The sequence below is a fragment of the Pyrgilauda ruficollis genome, unplaced genomic scaffold, assembly GCF_017590135.1.
Source record: "Pyrgilauda ruficollis isolate IOZ18807 unplaced genomic scaffold, ASM1759013v1 scaffold1, whole genome shotgun sequence".
Classification (NCBI taxonomy): domain Eukaryota; kingdom Metazoa; phylum Chordata; class Aves; order Passeriformes; family Passeridae; genus Pyrgilauda; species Pyrgilauda ruficollis.
Window position 1 is genome coordinate 4,703,074 of NW_024508100.1, and position 17,171 is coordinate 4,720,244.

Below are 17,171 nucleotides of genomic sequence, written 5' to 3' on the forward strand. Positions count from 1 at the left end.
CATCTATATACCTCGGTTTTATATTTCTCAATAAAAGAAAATAAAATAACACTGGGTAACCACTGGGATAGCAGTGAACTTGTCTGAGGACTGAAAAATAAATCTCATAAGGTACACATGAAGGACAGAGTCATGGTTGATAGTCCACTGTGATGTAATGTTTTTGTGCATGCTGTTTCTAAATGCATTATTAACTGTTTTAGGGGTTTTTGATTGGTTTTGCTTTGAATTTTTTTTTTGGTATATTAATGAAACTCTCTACTTTTCCCTAGTTCATCTTTTCCCTGCATTCATCTGTAACAAATGAACAGTTGTCTGTATCTCATGGTTGTTACAAGGATATTTACCAAGGCATTTCAGGGCTTTTAAGCCATATTAGGAAAAGGATATGCATTGTATTTATAGCCACTTGTATTCATTATAGAAAATAAATATTCATTCTTCAAAGCATGAAAGCGCAGGGCTGCCCTCAGTTCAGTAAAGGCTGTGGCGTGTTGCTTAGCCCAGTTGTCAGGGACTGCTGTCAGATTGGTTAGTTGGGCATTCTTTAAGGGGAAGAAAATTATTCAGCCACCAACACAGTCCTGTTTCCATTAGAAGTTGTAATGTTCTTTATCTGTATTGAATTTCATCTGGGGTTTACATGCAACTTTTTATAACAGGTCAAACCTAGGAAAAGAACCTGAAAGGCTTCACTGGAAGTTAAAGAAGAAAAGTGTCTAATTTTATTCTCTTTAAAGGCATTCAGTTTGACTCCTAAATGTGACCAGAACAAATGCTTTGAGATAGATCTGTATGAAAAGTACTTTTTGTAGCAAAACAAGCTTTAATGTTCTGTGCCTTTTCTTACAGGAAATTAAAATGCATGACTGACAGTGAAACTGTGGCACCTGACTGGCCTTACTACAAAACCATTGATAGGATCTTATCCAAAGTGACAGACCACAGCGATGTGAAAATGCATGAAAATCAGCAGCCAGGTCCTTCTACATCACAGACAGAGGCCTCGCAATCTCCATCAGCCAAGTCCACCCCTCTGTATTTGCCATATAACCAGTTCACATATGAAGGAAGGGAAGAATGCTTTGAAGATGAACATTCAGAGAGCTCATCAAGCTTGCTTTCTTACAAGCTGAGGTAGCATCTATTTTCCCCTCTTTTTAGTATTTTGCAGAATGAACCGAATTTGCTGTGTAAAGGGAACAGCCTCACGCATTTTTCTCTAGCAGCTCTTGTATTTTTTTCTGTAAATCACAAATGAGATCTGTTCCCCAATCTCAATCACTTTGCTGAATTAGGGCATTTTCTTTATTCCTTTATGAAAGACTGGAAGGGAGTAGGAGAACTGGGCAAAAAGTTGTATATTATTGCCAAAACTCAGCATGCATGTCACAGCTCACATCAGGGAGAGTGTTCATAAAAGGAGTACAGGCATGTTCAAGAGAGTCCTGTGGTGCAATCAGAGATATAACATACTGCTTAGATGATTTTTGGCTTGCTCTAGTTCTGCTTTTGATATGAGTATGAAATTTCTCTGGCTTCAGTTATTATTAAAATGGTGAAAAGATGCAAAATAAATATTTCTTTGGACGCTGAAAAGCTGCTCATACAGTTTGAAAGTACATTGCATTATTTTAAATACATTTGAGAATGTAATTTTTTTCAAAGTAAATGCTAGTTTGAGATGCAAACGTGTGATTCCTTTTTTTTTTGATATGATTGGAGTTCCCTGGAAGGCAGCATTTTAACAAAAGGCAGGGTTGTACTCTTGTTACAAATTTCAGACTTTACTGGTCTCATTTTTCATCCAGAGTGGTGTGAAATAAGAGCTGATTACAGTTTTCTGGCAGGAAAAAAGTTGATCCTAGAGATCCTTATCGTGAGTGTGTGAGGCTTTAACTGTAACAGTAAAATTACCTGTCAGTCCTGCAACTGTAAAGATGTTGAGATGGAAAAAGAACCAACTGAGCAAGTTCGAATTATTGTTTCCAGACCCACTCTTGGATGAATAAAACTAAGTTAAATTCATTAAATCATTCAAGCAGATAGTCTTTGAATAACTGATTATTTCTTAAAACTTTTTATTTTTTTTGGCAACGAATATTTACTAGGGTGCATAACTCTTGAACTATAGCAACCTTTTTGTTCACAAGCAACAATTTTTTTTCATCCTAGTCCATTGTAAGTAGTTGATATTCCTGATACACAAACTCGCTTGACTTTAGGATTTGCAAACTCCACAGTCACATTTCAGATGCAATAACTTTATTCCCAATTGGATTTACAATAACATTATTTAATATTTAATTAGAAGGTCACATTTCCACAAACATTGTGGAGTTTATTCACTTGACTACTTCATAACATCAGGTTTTTTAAAAATATTGGATGTTAAGTTTTTTCAGCTTAGGGGCGACTCCAGGGCAGCACAGATTTTGTACCATAAGAGGACAGAGGTTGCCACACCAGGCTTTACTACAGAACATAGACATTCCTCACAGAGATCAAGTTAATCAACCCCAAACCCACATCTGTTGTGCCCACAGTTTGCAGGTGGACTCTCACTCTCATGTAGGTGCTTTCATTTAGAGCTAAAATGGACTTAAATCAGTCACTAAATTATAAGCTCTGGAAAATTTAAGCTATGATGCATTTTAGCCAGCTTCAGGTTCACTGGTTTGTTTATTTATTTATAATTTTATCCAAGGAAATACCCTAACCTGTTATAGTAAAAAGTATTTTAACATTATTTGGCTAAATTTAGAAACTGCATCTCATTTACATGCAGGTCCTGGTGGCACAGGCTGGCTTTCAGCTGGCTGCGAGTCTGGGGCAGGTAATGCCACTCAGCCCTTGCAACGCTGCTCTTGCCTGCCAGGAGTGGCTGCACTGGCTGGCTCAGGAGGGTCTGGGAGCTGCAGGGGAGGGCAGGGAGCTCTCAGGATGGCAGGGCCTCCATAACTTAGGAATTCAGCCATGCTCCTGCAGTCTCCACGATGAGAGAATTTTGTGCAATGGAATATTGTCCATGTCATTTAGCAGCAAGATGGTTACGCAGTCACAAGTTGAAATACAGTTCCCCTGTTTTAAAAGAAAAGAAGTTGAGCAGTAGATACCACATGAGAGATCAGTGTAATATTATAGGTGAACATCGTGATTGGATTAAAATTTAGAAACCACTTGTATTAATGTGTCTAGAAGGAGAAAAAAGGTATTCCAATAGTCCTAGGGGGTTTGAAAAGCTTGTCCAGCTTTGACCTCTTTAATTTAGGCTGATGACTGAGAGCAGAGTAGGGAACCCTTTCTTGGCCAGAAGAAAATGCCTTGCTTGCTTGTGACACCACATGGGTTAAAATCACTTAGATCTGCCATGGTTAGACAAGGAAGTTAATTACTTTAGAGTTACTAATGGAAAAATATGACCTGAGGAAGCAATTTATAGCTTAAGCAATTAGTGTCTCATCCTGTATTTGAAAAACACTTTGAAATAGCCAACAAGAGAGGAAAGAATTAGCATAAAAAATTTGGGTCTATCTTGGCTATTTTATCAATGCCCTTGTCTCTGAACAGTAGACAATTTATCCAACAGATTTAAAAAAAGAATAAAAGACAATTCTGGGAATTAAAATCAAAAGAATGTTTTAGGTCCTCAGTTTTCTTATTTTGAAAAACACACACTCATGTCTATATGAAAATACAGATGTGTTTTGCAGCTGTATATTTTATAACTTACATTACGGGATTTTTTATTCAGTAATAAAATCCTAATGTTATGGCAACATTTGATAGAGAAGAAAACTTTTAAACAGTAGTTCTTTCTAAATAACTTTTAAACTTCTGAAAACTTTTCTGTTATTCCTTTAAACTCGCCAACACAGCTTTGGAGTGTCAGCTTTGTGTTTTTCACAGTATCTTTGAACATAGCAGGAGTCTACTTGGCTATATAAATTATAGCTTAAAAAAATCGATTGAATGTTTAGCTTTCATGATAGCAAAAAATGTCAAGTTTTATACTTCAATCAGTACATACATATTGTCAATTTAAAAATAGTTAAAACTGGTTTTCTTTGCATTCTGTTTGAAAAACTTTGAGTTCAGGACCTTCTTACAAAAGCCAAATTTTGCTGGTTAGTGATAACACAATTAATGTGAGATAAAATTAACTTGAATTTTTGTTTCAATTGTGTAGATGAGGAAAACATTTGGAATCCCTTTTAAAGGGGTGCCTGTAATTGTTTGGTATTGTTCTAACACTGCTCTGACACTGTTCTACAGTACAAAACATCTGACAATAATAGAATTATTCTATTATGGTCATAAAATATAATGCAATGTTGTGGAGTCTTGTACTGCAGCTTAAACTTTTAAAATCCAAATTCCTGACACCACTATAAATGACTTTTTATCTAATTGAAAACAGTGTTTTTTCACTCTGTGGATTAATTTATGGTCTTTGTTTTCTTAGTAAAATAATGACAGAACATATTTATACAGGCTGTGAATGTAGTTCAGATTCATGTGTTCTGCCATTTCTACTGTACAGAAAATGGGGGTGAAAGAGTTACTTTCATAGGTTAAAAGACCTTAATAAAACCACTGTGTTGTCTAGTCTGACTTCTTGTTAGATAGCATTTGAATCTGGTCATTCTGATCTGGAGTCCAGAAATGTTATTGGGAGGATTCTGTGACACCCTTCCCGCAGCAGGGCACTCCTGCACCCAGGAGCCCCCTGTCTCTGCTGTCCTCTACTTCGTTGTTTCTATCATTTGTTTCACTCTGGGAAATACTGAATGTCTGGTCTAGACCTGATAAATACAGAAGATGGAGGATTCACTCTTCCCTTCTTTCTAGTGATTAGCAAATCCTCGTTTAAACCAGTCCCTTGTGTCTAATGTGAATTTAGTGAATGAAACTTTCAGATGTTACTTCTGCTTACCTTTCTTTTAAGTATATTGGAGAACCTTTCAGTATTTTTTGCTTTCTGGCAAGGTGGTTGTGTGCCATGATTATACTGTTTGGTTTTTTAAAAATTTTTAAATGTAGATGAATTAATTTGCTACAGAATGTTTACACAGGAAGAAAAAGTAAGAACTGGTAACATTAACTAGCCAAGATATGGATTAAAAGAAGTGCATTAAAACTTGGTGATGATGCTAATTTGGGAAACAGCATCTTTGGCAAAGACTTTACTATTTCTAAAATTATGCTATGGCTTTTTAAATCTGAATAGGCATAATCTACAAAGAACTTTGAGCTTTAGGCTATGTGCATTATGTAGTGCATCTTAACTCATTATGCAGACTTGTTATCCTAGCAAGGTGCTTTGCCCAGGCTCCAAGCCATTTGTGGTTCTTTTCTGTGCTTTACTTCAAGGATGAGTCTCATTAATTCCTGAATGCATTTGAATGACTGAATGAGCTTAGTTTACCAGAAGATCCAGGTTGCCTCATCCTCAGTCCTTATGCTCTGAAATCTTTATATCATCTCTTAATATTAATATTGATTATATCCAGACCATTGTTAATTTTTTAAATATGGACATAGATTATGGAGGTCTGCTCGGATTTGTATGGAGCTAAAAAAACCCAAACCAGTGAGAAACAGGTTTTAGGTGTTAAAAACCATAAATTCCAAGAACTGATGGTACTGGAGACCTGTTTGCCATGAAGTAGTCAGAAATGAGGAATTGTTGTTAGGGTTTTATGACAATAATACATCTTTGTATTCAACTCCTGCTTCATTAATTATTCACACATGTCCCTGAAACAAGCTGTATTGGATAAGTGTAAGCAATCAGTCAAGGAAATTTTAATTGAACAATGAATTAAATTGGTATTAGATAGGCAGACAGCAAATACATTTGAGACTTGCCTAATACGTTGCCTGATTGTATCTGGAGGTTTTGCATTGTTCCCTCTCATGTCCATTGCACACAGTCATTTCTGCTCAGTCTCCTAGGTGAGAGGGAACAATTTCTTTCCCTTGGTTTGCTTCCTTGGAACCCTCCCTGTCTGTTTTAAAGCATAGCAGGGAAATAGCTTTGTGAGGTTCTGTTTGGAATATGGTCCCAGTGCCAGAGCCCTTCCACGCTTGGTCCATGTTGTCAGAGGAATACCAATGCCAATCTCTTGTATACTCTGCCATAGGCACTGGAAGCCCAGCAGAAGAGTACCAGCAGATTGTATTTGAGGTCCTTACTTCCCCAGGCCCTTCTTTGCTGAGATTTCCCTCAAAATCTACCTTCAGAGACTGGGCTTGGCAGAGAGGGAGGTGCTCCTTCAGCAGCTTGTGGACGCTGCCAGGATCTGCTGCACCCCTGTTGTCACAGAGGTGTTGGCTGCACATGGAGAACGGGCATCAGGAGCTGATTGATGCTACAGCCATCATCAGTAGTTGCTTATTCTTGTGCCCATACAATGGCAAAGGAGAGATGCTCCTAGCTAGAACTGTTTGAGGATACTGGTGCTGCTTGGGTTACTTGGTGCTGAACCCATATTCCTGCTTCTCTCTTGAATTTGTTATAAAAAATTACTGACAGAGAGGGGTCTCTGACATGCTGCCCAGGACACCTAGAACTTCTCAAGAAAGATGGCTCAGAATCTGAGGAAACACTTCAGTATTCAAATAACTCATCACTGCATGGGCATCACTGGACATTTTACATTGTTTCATGTTGCAAGTGCTCTTTGCTTGTAAATTAGATTCTTTAGAGCCTTCTTTTGTAGGGCCCTTCTCAAGAGCTCCCTTTCAGCAGCAATTCTGCAAGAGGAAAGGATTGTAAGTGCCAGTTCCTTACTGTGAACTTGTGAGTGACCATAGAACCCTTTCAGTATCAGTCAGTGGAGAGAAAAGGAGATTGGGACCATCACCAAAGCTAGGGCTTTCTGAAAATTTCTGAAATAAGTATTTCTTTTTAATGAAGGTCCAATTACCAAGTTGTGTTTGTTACTGTAAACAAATGTAGGGAGTACTTGGGAGACCTTGAAAAATCCTTGGATCATTGCTTTTGGAGGAACTTCTCTGTGCTAAAACACAGTTCTGAATAGTATTCTTCAGTGAGTACTTTTTTAGTTATTAGCAGACTGCAGATCCTGCTGACACAGTAAAAATTTGCTGCTCCTTTCTCTCTGGAGCTGTGCAAGACACTGTCTTGGATGTATGGTTTCATGTCTTACAGTTCTTTGATGGATTTAACTGAAAAACAGGTAAAATCCTTTACAGACTCTAGGAAGACACTTCAAAGATTCTTTTCTCTTAAAAATAAGGCTTATTTTAGATCTTTCAATCTAAATCACTCCACCTTAGTTTTTTATGTTTTTCTTGTTGTTGTTGTTGTCTCAGTTGAAATTGAAATCCAAATGGTGGTTACCAAGAAATACACACAATGCTCAGTGCATCTCAGTACCATTGACAAGCCTCAGATTTTCTCTCTCATTCCTTGTTAAGGACCATTCTCACCAGTGTTTATGTTGACAACACACAAGCCCTCTTGTGGAGTGAGTTTGTACTGGCTTCAAGACAGGAGGTCTTACCACAGCTACTTTCTAACACTGTATGGTGAAGATAATACAGATTCATCAAGTTTCCAGCATTTAAATCCTCTGTCAAGACAAGTTTAAATTCAAAAGGTGACTTTGGCTAAAATAATATCACCATTTCAGAAAGTTTCTTGCTCTGCCTACCAGAAACCATGCATTCTTTGTGAATGTGACTACAGTGATGGGAACCTTGGAATAACAGATTCAGTGCTGTCCTTAGACTGCTGTAGATCTTTCCCACTTGCTTGACCTCTTGGAGAACCACATTAAAGTAATTCTGACCCTTAGAGTTAAGGGAGACAAACAGAATTTAGTGTTAGCCAAGACCCATTCTCACAGGATTGTAAAACTGATAATTTCAGTGATCAGCAGCAAGTTTGACCCACAGTTTGAGCAGGCCCACAGTTTGAGCAGAGCAGCGTGTATTTATTTTATTCATGTTTATTTGATGCCTCAAATCAAATATGCTATATAGAACCTGCAAATCTTAGTTTATTGTATACCTTCCAAAGTAGGTAGTATCTCACCCTTTTAGGGTCACTGCACTCTTAAATGTCAAGGGGCTTGTGTCTTTTTCTTATATTTGCATTAAGCCTTTCATGTGCTAAGGATTGTTTATCTCTCCTGCTGACAGATCTGAATGTCACAGTCGCTGCTGCACAAAGCCTGTCAAGTAGGATAAGAACATGAATCAAATTATGTTACAAATCTGCCACAGCTGAGTGACCTCACCCCCACTACCCTTCTTCACATTAATAAAAACACATTCTTCAAGAGTTCAAAGTATCTTTATTCGAGGATGCCTTAAAATCTGCAGCATGTTGACATGGCATTCTAGTCCCAACTGTACTATCACATCATTGCATTTCACCTAGAAAGGATACTGCATTTGGCAGAACAAGACTGAGATTGCTGTTTGTGTCAAGGGACTTCAAGGCACATCATCAGATATCTTTGATGTTGGGGACTCCAGTCTGGAGTTACAAAAAGTGTAAATGAAGACATGGTCTCTCACTTAAAGTTAGGAAAGGAGTTATCCAGCTCTAACTGGAGGTTTCTCAGATGTGTAGTACACTTACACATGTGCTTTCTACTTGCCTTTCTTCCTCTTTCACAGTTTAGCATGATTTCTTCTTAGGCTGCAGGTTAAGAAACACAGGTCTGTGTGTGTGTTCTCACTTGCATGCCACATGGGCTGGTTTTGACTGTGTGGTTTGTCACCCCAAGTTAGAACAGCCATTTAACCTTTACACCTTGAGAGCACTGTCTTTATTGCCATGTTAATCTCTCTTCCAAATCAGAAACCCAGCATGATGAAGCATAGAGGAAATTCTTAAAATGTTCCCCAAATTCCACATGGCAGCTCTGCATATTTCAGATGAGGATGTCCATTGCCCTTCTCTGGACATGCTCCAGCCCTTCAATGTTTTACTTGTCGTGAGGGACCAAAAAATGGACACAGGACTGGAGGTGTGGCCACACCAGTGCTGACTACAGGGTGACAGTCACTGCCCTGGTCCTGCTGGCCGCGTATCGCTGATCCAGGCCAGGTGCCTTTGGCTTTCTTGGCCACCTGGGCACACCTGGCTCATGGTCAGCCACTGTCAACCAGAACCCCCAGGTATTTTTCTGTCTTTTCAGGCTTTTATGTTGTTTACAATGTTTTGTGGTGGAATATAAAAAAAAGAGTGGTCAGTGCTACTGCTGTGTCTTGGCACAAGGGCAAATTCTGAGACTCATATTCTGGAGTGGGACCAGCCTTACTGGTGCAATGCTGTAAAAAACAAGCTGTAAGATACCACCACATGTAGCCATGCAGCACTTTCTCTGGATTGGGATGGTTATTGCAGCTTTAAAATTGGATTTTCAATGGGCCACATAAGCCAAATGTCTCTCCCAGTACAGTGTATAAATTCAATGTGTAAGACATGTCAAGATTAAAAAAAAATAAAAGTCTGCTATTCTGCATGGAAAATTCTTGTTAAGAACAATGAGAAGTAAAATCTCTCTCTCTTTTCTCTTTTTTTTTTTTTTTTTTTTTTTTTTTTTTTTTACAATCTGTAACACTATGCAATAATACATTAAATACTTATGTTTTGGCACAAACTTGAGAGGGAATTTATTGGAGAACACAGGGGTTTAAAAATATGATTAGGTTGTAGCTTGGCCAAGAATATGCTATCGAATTTTGGGTTCTTTCTTTTTATAAATATAACTCTAATTTCTAACAAATATTCACATTTCAGAGCTGAAGAAAGACCAGTTAAGAAAAGAAAAATGCAAAACTGCAGTTTCCAAAAGAAGAAGCTAAAATTAATGGAAGCGATGTTGGAAGAACAAAAGAAGTTGAGTAGAGCTATGGAAGAAACCTGTAGAGAAGTGCGCAGGATCCTGGATCAGCAGAACATCATTCAAGTTCAAAGCTTACAGTTACAGGAGAGAATGATGAATCTACTGGAGAAAATGATCTCCAAGTCTAATGTGTAGTTTCCTTTGTGAATGCCTCTGAGATTACTATTGCTATTATAGATAACCATTTATTACACACCATATGTGTGTCTGTTGCCCTATTCCCAGGTTTTCCATGGAAATTATAACCCTAGTGTAATCCTAGTTCAGCAAAGAAAACATAATGCAGGGTGGAGAACTATCCAGTATGATAAAATTAGTGCAATATATGCCTAAATTGAATTATTTTTATACAGAAAGGTTAAGGGATAAATAGCTCGGGGAACTGAAGTACTATTTATGCCTAAGTCAGGTATTGTTTTGCAAGCAGTGGTGCTGTATATTGCTTCACATCAAGGACTGCAGCTTAATCTGTTTTAGGAGAATGAAATAGTGCATTTCTAAACATGGTTATTGCACCTTGACTTTGCTGATGATTAAACCCTGTTTTGAAACATATGCCTGATTGTATAAGTGACCTATGGTTCTTGTGAAGAGCTAGTTGGGACCATGAGTTACATAATTTTAAACTCTATGCCTGATATGAATAGTACTTTAAAGTATGAGGGTAAAAATAGTCTATTCAAATACATTTTTTGATATAAAAACAAAAGCCCCAAACCACCTTCCTATATACTGAATACTAAAATGTATAGAAGATACTTGAAGTTGCTTTTGATATTAAACGTTTAAATTTTTTTCATTATTAACTGGAATCTGTTGACTTAACAAACAACCAGCAATGAAAACTTTCACTTATTCTCTATCACAAAAGAAAAGTATTGTACTGTGTGTATATACATATATATAATGTCTATCAAATGAAATAAAGAAAAAGAAGAAACTTACTGCTTACTGCTGGGCAGATAGTATGCTTTGGGACAGCAAGGAGTACTGGGAATGATAAGCACAGTGAGAGGTTCACAGTCACCGGTGGCAGGGTGAGGATCCGCGGTGCTGATGCCCAGACGGACAGGGATGCTCCACACGAGGGAGCCGCAGGCACGGAGGATTGGACCCAGGGAGCTGAGATACAGCACCAGCTCGAGATGGCTCCTCCATGAACCATTTAAATAATCTTTCACTTAAATTCGAAAATTGGCCGCCAGAATTTCCTATATGCCTTTTTCTTTTGTGTTCTCCTTAAAAAACCCCCATATTTCTGCCTGTTTTACTGTACAGGCAAGAGCAAAGGTTGGATTCCAATACAGAAACTGAAGAATTAGTACAAGGAACTCAGGCCATTTTCCGTTCTCACTGTTGAATAATGTCCCCTCTTAAAACTTTGTCTTTGAAGGTATTTGCATTCTCCTATATAATTTAATATGTTGTTGCCTAAAGGTGAGCTAAAATATTTTAAATCCCTGACACAACAAATTAATCTCTAATTATGCTTGCTGAACAGGATGAAGGTTATACTCACCAAGCAAATTAATAATATGTGGAAATATTCTCAGAAGGTCCTCCAGGTATGAAGATTAAAAGTTATTAAATATCTAAATGTGGCCCATTCCTACTGATTTTAATTAATGATAACAGGATAAAGCAAATGTAGTAGAAGGCTGAACTTGGAGAAAATGGTAGCTGCTGAAATATAAACAAAGTAACTGTCCCTCACCCCACCTTTACTACAGTGATTGCATGATTGGAAAAATGCCAAGTTTCTTTTCTGATTCTGCAAAGATAGTTTTACACATTTCAGATGTAGATCTGTCATGCATTCAGGTAGGCTACATGTTCAGTGCCTCCTGACACTTTAACTTGTTTACAGCAAGATATAAAGAAATTCTCCCCTGACTCCACAGGAATTAATAGTATTTAATCTTACTATCTACTTGAATCATATAGCAATTAAATCCAATTAATGAGCAGTAACAATGGCAGCAGAGCTGAACCTTGTACTGTAGAGTAGGTAGCCCCCCTCCTTCCCTGTTATTACAGCTCCAGATCTGTAGGAACACAAGAATGGAGAAAATCTTATTCCTTGCCTGCTACCACGAGGAACCATGTCATATAATCCCTTTTGTAAATGTATGAACCTGTATCTTAAAATAAGTTAGGGGTTTTGTCCCCAGAATTATATGAAGACCTGCATTACAGACAGGTAAATGCAGTTTATAAAATTGCTTCTAGGATTATTCCTGATTAATTTATACCAATTTTCTTCTTGTATCAACCCTGATTTTATTGCTTTATATAGCATTTACTCTTGAGAGCTAGAGGTCATGTCCCATGCAACCCTTCTTCTGATGGATAATGCTCTTTTATAAGGTAGGATTTTGATGACTGTTTTGGTAATTTTGCTCTTTTGAGTTCATCTATTTTAAAGGTGAGTGACCAGAATGACACACAGCATTCCAGATGAGACTCCAAACATTGTCTTACATAACTGCTTTAAAGGAAATGATGTTTTCTGGTGGTTCTGAGATTTTTTTCTATATAAACCATCACTTTTAGTAGTTACATTTAGAAGTTAAAGTTTTAAATCCTCACCTCTTTAACAAAAGACTTTATTCCCATCCATGCAGATTACCTGTGTTCTAGCCCTGTTTTTGCCTAGAGTGAACACAGCAAAGCTTTAGACAAATATTACAAGTTTCATGTATGACAACTTTTCTAACGTTTTTTTGACAAGCTGAAAATTCCCCACCTACCCATAGTCTCCTTTTGCTGCTGTTTCTTTTGTTTCTGTAGAGACTGAAGGTTTACTTGAAAAAATAGGTTGAGTGTTTTTTGAGGGGATTTTTTTTAAGGTAGTCACAGTCTTTTCATCTGCATGGGACAGTTAGCTGCAGGTACAGATATTTGAATGTTTGTGATATCCAGACAAAATGTGACTTGAAAGACCTGCCTATAATTAAAATTCTTGGTAGAATTCCTGGTTTTGTAAAACAGACACTGCTGCTGTGTCTGTATGAGTAGGGAGCTGAGTATAATAAGTATTCAAGGGGAGCACATGAGGATTTACCCAAGTTTATAATTTTAACTATGACATTAAAGGAACTCCCTCATGGCTTCCAGAAGTGTGATCAACAAAGAAACTGTAGCATAGGAAAACAAATTTCTTATTTTCAGGGCAGTAATGGGGTCAACTCAGTTTGATATCACTTTTGCCAAATGAAGTGCTTGTATTATGTGTACACACACAGATGGTACAAATGGAAAAAAAATAAATAGGGGAGGAAATACACTGCCTGGAGGCAGGTGACTTTGTAAGTGATGTGACAATAAAGGAAAAGGAACCTGAGGAGGCAGATGAGAAAATGAGATGCTGAGAAACATGGAGACAATTGAGAAGCAGATTTTGATGAAAGTTGGGAAAGAATATGTTGGACAAAAGGGCAATGTAAATGCCGCCCAAAAAACCCCAGTAATGACAGGGATGAGGGAACACAACATTTTAGGAAGTGAAAATTAAAGAAAAAACATAAAGCTGAAGGAGAAAACTTTGAGTGTGAAAAGTAATGCTAGTGAAATTCTGTATATTTTGAATAGAGAGCCCCTACAGGTAACTTAAACAAGTTACAAACAGTGTAGAGCAAGGAGTGACAGTTCTTCCCACCAGAGGAAAATAAGGCTTTGAACAAACATTTGGAATCAAGGATATTTTTCACAGAGGAGTGAGGTTAAGTAATTTGTAGGAGGATCCTGTAACAATAATTTCTCATGCTGGTATTAAAAATTTGCTGGGTAAAAATGTTAGTAAATTTTTTAAAATTTATTTTTACTCCTTGACTTCAAACTGGAGAAGCATTTTAAACCTTCCGTTTATTTCAGGCCCTGCCAAGTTTAACAGTTATCCACCAGACCAGGAGATAAATTTATGGATGGGGTATGTCTTTTATCATATTCTCCATAAAATGCTCTCTTTCAAAGAAAAAAAAAAAACAGAACAAAAAGATGTATACAGGATTTTTTTTTTTCCACAGACTTAGCCTGCCCAAATTGGTGTAGGCAAATTGTTTATAACTGTAGACTTACCCCAAGTTGACAGCCTGGTTCTGTGAACAGTCTCCTGTTCTAAAGTCAATGGGACTACACAAATGAATAAATATATTGAAATCTTTATGTATATGTTTGCAAGATCAGTTCCTATGCTGATAATGTAATGTGAAAGACAAATTTAAAAAAGAAATTTAGGAACATTTGGTGGTGTTATGTCAGCAAGTAAATACTAACCATCTGGTCTCTAGATTGCTAATCTATTTCCCCTGATTTTATGGTAGCATGCTTCCTGTGTCTGCAAGCTTGAGACTACATCATTAAACTTTTGTGTTGATCTTTTTTAGTGTTTTAACAGAAACATTTGAAATACTTTGCCATTTTGGGTGCTAATTTTTCTTCCTATGCATATTTTTTCTGGCTGGAAATTTTTCATTCTGTTACAGCTTATTTTAAGGTATTTATTGGACCACATTTCTAATAAGGATGAATAATTTCAGGTATGTTCTTTAAAAAGCAGACCAGTCATCCACAGTGAATGACATCCACTTATGTAGAGCTGACTAATTGCTTCCTGTAGATAGGCTGTAAGATCTGTTTGATCCTAGTATCACACAGTACCAGGTTGAAAGGAGCCTGGTCCAGCCTTTCTTGGCTTTCTTGTCTGCAGCAGGGGCACCCTGGTCACTGACACTGAGCTTGCTGTCTACCAGGACCCTCAGGTCCCTCTGGCTGACAAATCCCCACCTGTGCTGCACTCCTGAATTGTATTTCCCAGGTGCAAATTCTTGTCCTTGTGGAACTTCATAAAGTTCTTGGCAGCCCACTCTTCCAGCCTATCCAGGTCTTCCTGCAGGGTGGCTCTCCCTCCCAAATTGTCCACTTTCCCCCTCAGCTTGGTATTATCAGCAAACTTCATCAGGATATACCTGATCCCATCCAGATCACTTATGAAGATATTAAACAGATGTGAGCCCAATATTGGTTCCTGGAGGACCCCACTTGTCACAGGCTGCCAGTTTGAAAAGGAGTTATTTCCCACCATCCTTTGGCTGTGTCTGGCTAGCCAGTTCCCCATCCACTGCATGGACCAGCTGTCTAGACCCTAATGCATCCACTAGTTTAGGAGGAGTCTCTGGGAAAATATACTGAAAGTTTTGGAGACAATGTTCATTGCTCACCCCACATCAACTGAGGTCATTGTGTTGTCAGGTGATCAGGTTTGTCAAGCATGACTTGCCTTTGGTGAATCCCTGCTGGCTTTTCCCAGTCATGTGCTTCATTTGACTTGTGAGAATCCCCAGGAGAATTTGTTCCCCAACTTTCCCAGGGAATGGAGTAAAACTGACAGGCCTGTAATTTCCTGGATCCCCCTTTAAGCCCTTCTTGTACATGGGCTGACATTAGCCTTCTTCCAGTCTTCTGGGATGTCCCCTGATATCAACAGCTTCTCCAAGATTATGGACAGCATCCTTGCAATGACATCAAACAGCTCTGTTAAAACCCTTGGATGGGTAACATCAGGACCCATCAGTTTGTAGGGATCAGGCTCCTGTGACAACTCACAGACAAACTCTTCTTTCACTGACAGTTGTTTCGGTGTTTTTGTCAGTGTATCTATAAACCTGGATTTTTAATTCTGGGACCTGTGTCCCAAGGTGAAGACAGAGGTTAAGAATGTGTTGGGAATCTCTGCCTTTTCAACATTATGGGTGACCAGCTCACCTCTACTGCTGAACAGTGGGCCAATATTTCCTTCTTTTTGTTGGTCATGTACCTAAAGAACCCTTTCTCATGTTTTTGACCTCTCTGGCCAATTTCAATTGAGCTGAGCTTTTGCTTTTCTAACAGCGTCTGCTCACCCTGGCAATGCCCTTGTAGTTCTCCATGGGTTTTCCATCTCTGGTACGCTTCTCTTTCAGTGTTGAGCAGACCCAAAAGCTCACATTTAAGCCAGGGAGTCTCTTATTCCACCTACTTTCCCTACCTTTAGAGAGCATGAACTGGTTTTGTGCTTCCAGGAGAGTGTCCTTGAAAAATTGACAGCACTCACAAGTTCCTTCATCTTCCATGGAAGCCTCCCAGGGAATCTGTCCCAGCTGGGTTTGGAGTAAGCTAAATATCTTGACTGCATGTTGTCACCTTAGGGGTAAGCTCTGGATTGCTATGCATTGCAAGAAAAAAAAAAAAGAATTGGTACATACGATTTAAACGTATAAAATTTCCAACAGACTGAAATGTTGAGAAGCACTTATCACAGCTTGAGGAGGGCTTGTTTCACTGAGGGAAACTATAGGAATATCAATTTTCTATGAACTGCAAAGTAAACATATTTAGAAAATTAATTAAAATTACTTTAAAAAACTCTCCATGATCCTTGTTCTTCTCCCTAGAGGTTTAACTATAATTTATTTTTAATTCAATATAATCAGATCAAATGCAATCTCTTTTATGAATGCATAAAACCTTGCCCACATGAACTTATGTTAACTATAATGCCTATGCTTTCTTTAAACTTACATGAATAAGATTTTCTATCTTTCCTTTTCATTTAACTTAACCTAGAACTTCACTAAATGAAATATACCAATGTTAAATCTTTAACAAAACTAGCTGCCCACACAGGGTTTAAATCTACAACTCATGAATTCAAGGATTTAAGCATATTTAGAGCTAGTTCACATTGGTTAACATTCAGTAAAAATGAGACAGAATTTCACTACAGTTGAAATGGCCTAATACAGATTATACCAGAAATTATGCACTTGTTTTGTGTCTCCTTGCTGCCAAGAGGTTCTTGTAGTTTGGTTTGTGTATTCTCATGAGAATAATCCATTATTTTAGGAAGCTGGTTTAAAAAGGCATAGTGTACATTGAAAAACTTTATTCTTAAGCAGACTTTCCTCCTGTAAGACTGTCTGTATGTGTTCATTCATGCAAGGAACTCCATGCAACATCCCTCCGGCATCGTGGTTTGCTTGCAGAAGGGCACCAGCACCTCAGCTGACAGCCCTGTGCTGACACACCAGGAACCAGCCACAGCTGTGCCTCTGAATCTCTTAGCTGGAAACACAGCAAATTCTTGTGATCTTGTCTTGCCCACTCCAAATGAAAGCCAAATACTTTTGATGTATAAGGTATGTAGTTTAAGTCCACTATTAAGATCTTATGAAAAAAAGCATAGGCTAGTTTTCTACTTCAGATGAAATTAGGATGTTATACTAGGCAATAACTTGGGGGATG

The 17,171-nt window shown here is 38.0% G+C and overlaps 1 protein-coding gene across 2 annotated transcripts in view; it reads left to right on the forward strand.

Moving 5' to 3' along the window:
- Positions 1–10,829, forward strand: part of MSANTD1 (Myb/SANT DNA binding domain containing 1) — a 42,766-nt gene extending 31,937 nt beyond the window's left edge. Inside the window, exons 5-6 of one of the 2 annotated variants that reach the window (XM_041458456.1) lie at positions 853–1,137; positions 9,785–10,692. In XM_041458456.1, coding sequence (XP_041314390.1) covers positions 853–1,137; positions 9,785–10,025 — 526 coding nt within the window. In that variant the 3' untranslated portion in view covers positions 10,026–10,692. Of the gene's footprint in view, positions 1–852; positions 1,138–9,784 lie in introns of both variants that reach the window. The other variant, XM_041458464.1, reaches the window with a different exon arrangement.
- The last annotated feature ends 6,342 nt before the right edge of the window (positions 10,830–17,171 follow it).